At 40.0% G+C, this 10,415-nt stretch overlaps 2 protein-coding genes and 1 pseudogene across 2 annotated transcripts; all 3 read right to left on the bottom strand.

The window, feature by feature from the left end:
* Positions 1-2,064: 2,064 nt before the first annotated feature.
* LOC120455115 (acylphosphatase-1) lies at positions 2,065-2,720 on the bottom strand. Its single transcript, XM_039641004.2, has one exon. It carries the CDS (start codon positions 2,478-2,480, stop codon positions 2,169-2,171), a length of 312 nt encoding a protein of 103 aa, XP_039496938.1. The 5' UTR covers positions 2,481-2,720; the 3' UTR covers positions 2,065-2,168.
* Positions 2,721-3,819: 1,099 nt separating this feature from the next.
* On the bottom strand, positions 3,820-10,290 carry LOC120455114. The gene is made up of 3 exons (XM_039641003.2): positions 10,128-10,290; positions 4,367-4,484; positions 3,820-4,291 (listed from the first exon to the last, which is right to left on the bottom strand). Exons 1-3 carry the CDS (start codon positions 10,167-10,169, stop codon positions 4,068-4,070), a joined length of 384 nt encoding a protein of 127 aa, XP_039496937.1. The 5' UTR covers positions 10,170-10,290; the 3' UTR covers positions 3,820-4,067.
* LOC120455585 lies at positions 4,620-5,074 on the bottom strand (annotated as a pseudogene).
* Positions 10,291-10,415: the final 125 nt, after the last annotated feature.

Below are 10,415 nucleotides of genomic sequence, written 5' to 3'. Positions count from 1 at the left end.
CTCAAAGCAAACTGAGCGGCAAAGCGCCAGAATTCCAAGCAGCGAACGGCGACTGCGACTGCGACAGCGACTGCGACTGCGACTGCGGTGCGCCGATGACGCCGGCGATCAGAGATGAGAGCTTGGCTTTTTTTCAAAGCCTCCGAAAAGGGGAAGTTGTGAAAAGTTACTTGAAAATCGAAGAATGCAGCTTGCTCTTTAGACATGCACTTACATTAAAATGAAATAATGAATAATACTAAATACTAAATACTAAATACTTAATACTAAATACTAAATAATACTAAATATACTAAATACGTAGTATTAAATACTAAATAATACTAAATACTTAATACCAAATAATACTAAATAATACCAAAATATAGGTGCCCTCCTCTGCGCTTCTCAAAAGTTCTACATAAGCAAACCACTTTTTCGATTTTTAAAAAAAAAAAATACTAAGTGTGAGTGAGTGGTGCAGTGATTTTAAGTGGCAGCAGAGGATACCAATAATGTGATTTCAACCTACTGGAAGAAGTGCCCGAGCTAGCTATTTTCCAGGAGCTACGACCAGCTGGCAGCTCTGACGTGGAAAGAGCTTAAGGAAAGGGGTGAGTACCTGGGGAGAAATAGAGAGGGAGCTTAACTTTCTGACTTTTGGCTGCTTCTTTTGGCTGCTTGTTTTTTTTTACCATTTTAAAAAGAAAAATTAAACATTTATAAAGTTAAATATATAAGCAAATATTAAAAATTTTAACAAATAATATAATATATGAATTTGTTGAGGGTGGCAAAAAATGCCACTCTTGCAGTTCTCTGATATGTACATATGTACTTATATATGTATATTCGAGGCAACCGCAGTAGTCGAAGTCCAAGTCGCCGCCTAGGCTAATTTCCCTCAATTTTGTGGCTTTTCGCATATAGGTTCATTCCTTACATGCATAGATACACGGCGAAAAAATGTTAACTTTACAAACAATTCTTAAAAATGCATAAGTATTTATGATAATTATAATAAATTGTTAGATTCTTCCATGGAATCAATTTCTATGCTTAGAATTCTCACTTAGCTAAAGGATTTCTTTACCATGCATTTTTGTAGGTCCGATTTTCTCAGTGTAAAACATACTCGGCTACCTGTTGCACACACGCACACACAGACACACATTCTAGTAATGGCCGTCCGCAAATTGACCCATAAAATTGTAACGTTGCTTGAGCCACGATAGTTTAGCTGTCCATATATCACTGCAGATACAAGACACTAGCCAACAAAAGAGCACTTTGATAATTCCCCAAAATGTAGTGGGCTTAGATTGTACAGTGTGGTGCTGATCTTAGTTCAACTTTGAAAAACTAAACTTTAAAGGTCCCATCATACAAGCCACCTACTTGTGCTCACTTGCCTGTTAACAAGTGCTATCTGGTTGGGAAGTCTGGAACTCGGTGGATCGGCAGTCGTATCCGCGAACGCATAAATAACCATCCGTGGCTGTATGTTCGGTGCTGACCACTTGTCCAGTTGTCTATTTGTCCGGTTGTCTAGTTGTCCGGTTGTCCAGTGGTACACCTTCATCGTGTCGGTCGAGGTGGCGATCAGATCTGCGATTTGCATGCCAAACAGCCGGGAACATCGCTGGATTATATGCATCCGAGGCATGCGATTCGATTTGATATCCGATCGACGGCGATGGCCACAAGGTTATCCCCTCCCACGGACCACGGATCATGGACCTCGGACCACGGACATCATTAGCTCATTCGTCACGATCGAAATCGGGCCCTAGAACCAACGGTGGAGTAAGTGGAATCCATGGGTCATTTGGGGAATTGCATAGATCAGCATTCGCAGCAATCATTTAATTCGTAATGAGCCCATGTAAAAGTTCAGCATTCACACAGGTTTCTCTCTTTGAGAAATTGCTCGTTGTAAATCACCTATGTTTTCCTAAATAAGCCTCTTTGTTTGCTATCATCAACCCATTTGGACAAGTGTTTTTAATTTGTGATTATATCTGTGTACTTTTATTCGGAAAATACCATGTAACATAACATCAAATATATTAAAGAAATCATATATCATTTAGTATTCATATATTTTGATGGCTGTGTTGGCAGGCAATTGCGAAAATGTAGGAAATATATTTCAGTTTATGTTCGCCAGAATTTTAGCCATTCATCGGTCACTTCTTGTCCACTTTAATTTCGAAGGTCTGGTAGGTGTATTCCCGGATGACTTTCAGGTTCTTGATGATGAACTCCTTGATGGCCTGCAAGTACTCGGCGGCGGCCAGGATGAGCTTCTTGAAGGCATCGATCACCTTGCCCTCGCCCTCCAGACGACCCTTGAACTTCTCCTCCGACACCTGGGTGATGAATCCCCGGAGTCCCAGTGCCTTGGCCTGGGCCAGTGCAAACAGTTCAAAGGCCTCCTTCGGCACCTTGCCACGTACCTCGAAGTCACAGCCCAGGATCTCCTCTTTCTGGCTGGCCATTTCGAGTGCAGATTTACTTCTCCAAATACGGGGAGGGGGTTTATATAATTTGGAAGGCCACACAACACTCACTCCATTGACTCGATGGCAAAGTCTCAGCACTCTGTGACCCTGACTTTGAACTTCCAGATACGATCTCGTAATTGCCTCCAATTATCGTGTACCATAATCGCCACAAGAAATCAGCCGCAGCAGGTTACATTCCCAGCAAAAAAAAAAAACAAATAGAAAACCCCTCTTGTAAACTTAGCACAAATTATTAGTTAAAAAAAAAAAATAGGTAAGTAACATAAAAACAAAAAGGGGGGAGAGAAAAAACACACAAAGTATATAAACAAAAGTAAATGTATAAATCACAAGGCGGTTTCAAGTCTTTGGCGGTTTGTATGTGCATCTGTATCTTTGTATCTTTGTATCTCAGCGGCTCCGTATCTCTGCTTTGCATCTTTTTGCAGGCCCGTCTTAAAAGCGATCTATCTCGACTTTATTTTTCCTCGACTCTTCCGCTAAAACGGGCACCTCCTGCCGCCTGCACACATATATTTTCATATATTTTCACAGAGTTGTCATGCGGATGAGAAGAAATAATTAGAAATTATATAAATTGCTTAATTATAATAAGCTTGTGGCACGACAACAACACAGCAGCAGAACGAAGGAAAGTTAGCCTCAGGCCAAAGCAACGAATAGGGCAATACTCTGCAGTAAGTACAACATACACACAGCACTTGCAATTAATATTTGCTAAATGTAACAAGTTCTAGAAAGATTTTCAAGTTTAAAAGTCTGTTTGAGAATGGACTTCCTAAATATTGTCTAGCTGACAGAGACTATTACAAGTATCTCAAAACTAGGCGCAAGTATAAAAAATAAACAAAATATATAAAAACATGCATGTGACATAAAGTAAGCTTTCCATGCGAAAGGTTAAAAACTCATATGACCTTTCTATTTCAGAAGTTCTTAGCTAGTTAAAAGAACTAACTATCTTTTGGCTTTTAGGAGTTAAAACCATGGCTAGCATTAGAATGCGAAGGAAGCGTTTTTGGGAAGGCTCGTAGTTGGAATTTGAATGCGAATCGGAATCGTAATCGCTGTCCATTGGATTTTGCAACAGTTTGCTGGCACGTGACGTCAGGGTCGCGAGTTTTTCAGTTTTTCAGTTTTTCAGTGTTTCGTTTTCCCAGAAACTTAGCCCTCTGGCGATTATGGCTCATTATCCCGGGAGGGGAATGGCAATGATGGCGGCGAGGGAGGGGGGGCAATTATGGTGATGTAAGGCATGGGCAGATGTTGTGAGTTTAGCATATTATAACCACAGATAGCTGGAATGTACATATATATGTTGTGTATGTGTATATATTTAATGGATTCCTGTAAATAATCTGCGTGCGCATATCTGAGATTAGCTTAAGACACGTATAAATACATATAAAACTGTTGTACGCACAGCAAAAGAAAACATATATATACGTTAACATTTACAATAGATTCTTCTTTCATTATGTTTTAACAACACGAGTTATTCGATTTGCAAAAAAAAAAATGTATGTATATATGGAGTACATATACGACGGAACGGAATCTTTACGTCCGGCAGATGCAGAGGGTGTCCAGAAGGAAGACGGCCGCATTGATGATCATCAGGGAACCGGCTCCGATGGCCTGGCGCTTCCTGTCCGTTGTTATGATATTGACACCACCATGCCACTCATCGATCACCATAGCTCCGGAGGCCACGAACAGCAGGCAGCCGATCAGCGAGAACAGGGCGTTCAGGCGCTTCTCCACCAGCGAGTTGATCACATGGCCTGCAAGTAGAAATCAGGATGTCAGGATGTTTGTAAGGACACCGCGTGCACATTCCAAAATTGGATGACACTCACCAACCAAGAGGACGCCGCAGATGACCGTGTAGCCACCAATGGTGCCGGCCACAATCACCGCATGGGAGGACAAGTTGCCAACCGTCTCGTACAGCACAATACATGCGATGGCGATGGCCTGGAGGATGCAAAAAAAAAAAAAAAACAGGAAACGATATCATTAGCAGGCTTTTTCTTCTACTACTGGGTAAGTCCACTCTGGGTAAACAAATGAAACCCTGGAAGCATTTGAAGTTTCACTTTTATTATTCACTCAAATACTTAAGATTAAGAAGCCAACACAACGAAAATATCGCCCACGAAAATGGCGCCATTGGCGAGACTCAAAATGCCGGAGGCCAGCACCACATCCCGCTCCAACTGCGACTTGCAGTATTCCAGCCACTGGGCCAGGATAATGGTGCCCGTGGCCCCGAATAGGATGAAGCCACCGATCGAGAAGAGAATGTCGAGTTGCTTGTCCACCGCAGTGCCGACCACATGACCTGAAAACATATCCACATCTTAGACAGGAGCTAGATGGGCCAGATCCGGGAATTTACCTGTGGCTATCACAAAACAGGTGATTAGATAACCGATCAAAGTGCCATGGACCAGCAGCGCTTGCCGGATGAAGGTCAGGTCCGCAATGCCCCCGATCAAGGTAATGCTCGCCACGATGACGACCTGCGAGTTAAGGACTCGAAGCTCAAAACCTTGGAATGGACAAGTTCACAGACGGACAAACTCACGGACAAACTAACGGACAAACTCACGGACAAACTCACGGACAGATAGAACGGACACACGGACAAATTAGAATGTCAATAGAGTGTTTGGGATAGAAGGTAAAGATTTTTTAGGGAGTTTAAAGTAACTATTACTTTAAAGCGCTAATCTACTGCAGTTCATAAAGTATGTGGTATGAAAAAGACACCCAATGTAGTTACAGCAAGGTATAACATACAAACTTTCACCTAATATTTATAGGTAGTTGGCAAACACTTTTCAATTCTGGCTCTATCCCATCAAACAAAATTAATCACTTTTGGGCTAACAGCAAAAGCTGTCTAAAAAGGCGGCCTGATAATTTTTACCACGTCGTGTGCTTAATGGCTTCAATTTCTGACCATATGCTTGGTTTTTTTTTTTGTTGTGTCTGTCTGCTAAAAAAAAAAGCGGAAGTTCCGGCACAAAAGTCCTGCGATTTTTGCATCAAATATGACAGCACAAAATAACTTGAAATTCTGTTATATTTAAGCCTAAAAGTCAATAGAAGTTTAAATAAAAAAATTATGTTAAACATAATAGATTATTTCTGAAAAAAATTCTAAACCTAATTCTAAAATGTTTGTCCAAAAAAAAAGTCGTAAATTAAATGCACAATTTAATGAGCTTGCCACATTTTGAGCCACCAGAAGCCACTCACTTCACATTTATCGCCATGGAGAAAGGGCGAGAAAAGTCGCGGAATTAGAATTCGAACCCACCTAACCATTTAGTTATCAAATATGAAAATTATTCCGATATTGCCAGGCGACAAAGTGACAGCGACAGATATGGGGTTTTATGGCGATAAATTGACGGGCCATCGAGGGCCAATACAGTAGGACAGCGGGACAGTGGGACAGTGGGACAGTGGGCCGTCGCTAAGTGTGACACACCCGTGGGCAATCAATCAATTAGTCGGGAAGCGCGCTAATTGGGTTAAGAAGGATGCACAGCCGAGCCCTGTGGACATTGTAATGCAGTAGGGCCAGTAATGGGTCGTCGTTAGGTCATTAGGGTTCCTGGATGGGAAAACTAAAGCAAACAAATGGCATATCCACATCCCTAATCGGATCCATATCGTTTCCACCGCTCAAATATAATTTGTTTATGGAACTGCGGATAACAAATATATGTATATACATATATATGTATTTCGGTGGGGGCGCGCTTCCTGTGCCAATAATTACCGATTGTTGGTGTCATTTGCCATTTATTTCCCAACACAATATTTATCTATAAATATATTTGCTTTTAGCGTTTGTGTGCGGCTTCTTTGTTGTTTAATTGTCACGCCCAAAAATCGGAGATGGGGCAGTAAACCCGAAAACGACATTAACACCAAAATAATGGCGAAATTCGATGAGCTGAATCGCATTAACGACGCATTTATTTGGGGAGTGGCATATTTCGTATAGCATTAGCATTGGGAAAATGCTTTTTGAACCATTTACACGTAATTGATTAATAGACTGTTCTATGTTATTTTGGCAATTCATAAAGCTTAATCTTACACTGCTGATAAATTAGTGAAACTGACGGAAAAGTCTTTGAAATATTGTAATTCTTGACATACTTTGAAACCAATACAATTTTGTTACCTATACAATTTTACAACTTTAACTTTATACTCACATATTTATTTCAACGTTAGATAAATTTTGCCACAGCAATAACTGATTTAGACCACTTTTCTGCGAATTTTTTCATGGCTTATATGTAGTGGTTAGAATGGAAATATAAATTAATCGTTTTCCGCGAATTATCTCAACTATGAAATGTGCTTCCGTATGACTAAGACTTGTTTATTTGTTTTTGTCTGGACGCCTGGTATTATTTACAATTATATTAGCACCAAGTTTCATTTCGTTATATTCGCTGCAAATGCCGGGGGGAAAAACCGCGAGAGCCACGCCCCCAACAAAATTAACTTAAAAAAGTTCGCACTTTGACAAAAACGAGGCACAGCAAGGCATTCGAATGCGAAGCTATGGTAAAGCCGTAGATCAATTTTATTTTCAATTGATATTGTTAGTATGGCCCATTCATTATATGCCCACCTGACATGCCATTGACTTCTACGGGGGAGGGGAGGGGTTGTTAAAACGCACAAATCAATTAAATAAATGTTCGAGTAAACGGTGGATAGGAAGAACAATAAAATAAACAGAAAATGCGCCTCCCTGATTTGCAGCTAAAGCATTTATTAGCCCGTAAAAATATTTACGACCAAGTTGCCAGAGAAATCCGCAAGACAATGGGTTACTTATTCTTATCTCTCGACCATTTCATTTGCACTCACAACTTGGAGACAACTATTTGAGCAGTACGTACAACGAGTATTTGCCCAATGATGTTCTGATTGTCTCAAAAGAATCAGTAGAAGTACCTAATAATATGAACGCATTTCTTAGCCAGATAATCAAGGAACAGCTAGAGCCCAATTAACCATTCCGCGGCCATTTCATTTCATTGTTTACTCAATGCAACAATCGACCTTTCGGCAATGGCGCACATGGCGTATGCGTAATGCGTGCCAGATTTCTCAGCATTTTTTTGGCCATGTGCACGATGATGTCATCGTGGTAGCTGCTGTATCTGCCTGCACTGCGAGAAACTGGCGCCTCCTTGGAGCGGATGTTTTATGAATTTGATTGACAAGTAATATATTATTCGGAAACTGAATTCTTTTCTGACACATACTTGCTCATTGGTCTTAAAAGTTAAAGAGTCACAACTTGTGGACTCAAGTTTAAAGTAAGTAGATTATTTTAGAATTTCACTTACTGACAGTGTATTATACATTCCTACAAGACTTAATAGTAATGGTTTTTATTAGGATTTATATTAGGATTATACATTCCTACAAGACTTAATAGTAATAGTTTTTATTAGGATTTCTTTGTGAAGCGTTTCAAAAACTAAAGTTATTGCCTCTTAGTTTAGACAATCCTTACTTTATTTCTTCAAATTCAAGGGCGTATTCAAATTGTTTTCGGTGTAGTGAGTTTGACTGGTGAGTGCATTGGCAAACGTGATTGCACGCCTGCCCGTGAGGAGGGTGTGGTCCGCCCAGATCGGATGGGTCGTTCGGAACGGACATGATCCGCTTTATAATGCAGATATATGTATACTCAAACAGACTTTATATCGAGTGCCCGGCAAGTGGGTCGCATTGCAGTGATGTAATCAGCGGCATAGCTGGCAGTTGACTCACTTGCCGGGATCCGAGCTCCAAGATCACTCAATAACTCGCACATTGCCTAATGCTGATCACGTACAAAATACTATATGCCTAAGACACCCAGCCACTTGAGAGCAAGTGGTGAAAACAAGGCTGTTCCTTGGCGATAAGTGAATTTATATAAACAACAAAATGGGAAAGAAGTGTGTCAGATTTGAAGTTGAGCAAATTACAATCTGTATTATTAATTCATTCATAAAAACGCAACTTATTTACAAAATAACCATTTAAAACACCTCTTTCTGAGATAGATTCTTATGATAATGATAATGATAATGATGGTTGTGGAGTAAGCAAACCCGAGTTAACCCAGATGTCTCAGCAAAGCAAATATGTAAATATTGATGAGTAAACAATCTTGCATTTGCAATCATCTGGGTTCAATAACAAATAATGAGTAGCAGATCATTCTGCACAATATGTATTTCGTTATCGAATGTTCTTTACATTTCCGACATGTAAGAAATATATTCAATTAAAAAATTTAAAAGGAAAAAGAAAACGTAGGTAAATAAGATAAGTTCAGTATTATGATAAATTGCCTTAAATCTTTGCTCTGAAACTCTCCTGAATTGATATAAAATACCAGGTAGTCCAAGCTGCGGATCTGTTTTGCCCCACAGATGTATGTACATATGTATATATGTATAGAACTGTATATATTAGTCATTCCAGCTCTATCTACCGATTTGCTCTCTTTTGAGCTCGCAGAATCGCGAAAATGATGTCATATGTGGTGGGACCAAAAATAAAACCCGGATTATATGCGCTTTATTAAGGCACAAATGCGCTAAATGGACAACTGCCACACACATATCCCTTAAAAATAAAAAAAAACCCATTTGGACATGCAAGTTACTTGAACAATTTGTCAGGCAATTACCCATGGTGAAAAAGCGCACTTGACAATGCGAAATTCTATTGAAGAGAATGATCTAAGTTGAGCCTTTGTTCGCCTTTGTGGCACGTAATACGCCGCTGGGAACCCCGTAAATAAATTAAATTTTGGAAGCGGCAAGCTCATGACATCATTGAGCCAAGACCAAGAGCACGCATTAATCCCAGACCTACGCACCCAAAAAATAAAAAACATGAAAAACGAAGAAACTAACGTGAACAAAAATAACAGAAACAGTGAAGTCATAGTGCTTTGTTGTGGTCCAAAAAAACCGGTTGTTCTTCATCCACAAGACCGGGCACAAAACAACAAACAACCAGAACAATCAACCAATTTCCAGAGACGCAACAGGAAATGGATTGGAATCGGGGATGGAGAAAAGCAGACGCTCACAAAAAATAATAACAAACATTTGCAACTCCAATCCGCAGCTGCCACAAAACTCAATTTGACTTTAATTACCATATTAATGCGCTTGGCATTTGGCTAAAAAAAATATCAGTAATCTGTAGCCCTATATATGTATGTATGTATATTTCAAAAATCAAAAATGAAGTCCAACATTTGCTAGTTAATATTTAAGTGCCTTGAGATTATGAGTTATAGATAAGAACTCTTTTAAAATAAATAATATATATACAACAAATAATTCAATTACACTTAACTATGATTATTTTTATGGCAAAGCAATTGAAGGCAATACAAAATTACTTTTTACACAACATTTACTTTAAATAGCTGTTGCAACTTTAAAACGCTTAAATGGGCAATTTTATTGTTTGAATTCATCACAAACAGTTAACCAAAACTGTGTTGCTTAGAAATTAGGCGTCCTTCAGCTTTTGAGGAGTAGTTTAAGTGCAATTACTCACCAGCTCGATGATTTTCAGCAACAGGCGATTGTTGAACTCCATGGCGCTCAGTTGAGATTTCGCTTTCGTTGGTGGCTTTTAAGGGATCTGGACTGGATCAGGTCGGCAGATGCGCTGGATTTGCTGATGCGTGTTGATTCCACGGCGTACGCAAGTGAACTGGCCAACTGCGATGCCGCCACTCGCTTTCAAAGCTCCAGTGGCGTCGACGTCGACGTCGGCGTAGGCAGCGGCGGAGACAGCGGCGTCAGCCAGCCAAAGTTAATGCCCCTGTTTACCTTCGGAAAA

This window comes from Drosophila santomea, chromosome X, assembly GCF_016746245.2.
Source record: "Drosophila santomea strain STO CAGO 1482 chromosome X, Prin_Dsan_1.1, whole genome shotgun sequence".
NCBI lineage: Eukaryota > Metazoa > Arthropoda > Insecta > Diptera > Drosophilidae > Drosophila > Drosophila santomea.
The sequence above is the reverse complement of the archived record's forward strand: the minus strand, read 5'-3'. Positions and strand labels throughout refer to the sequence as shown.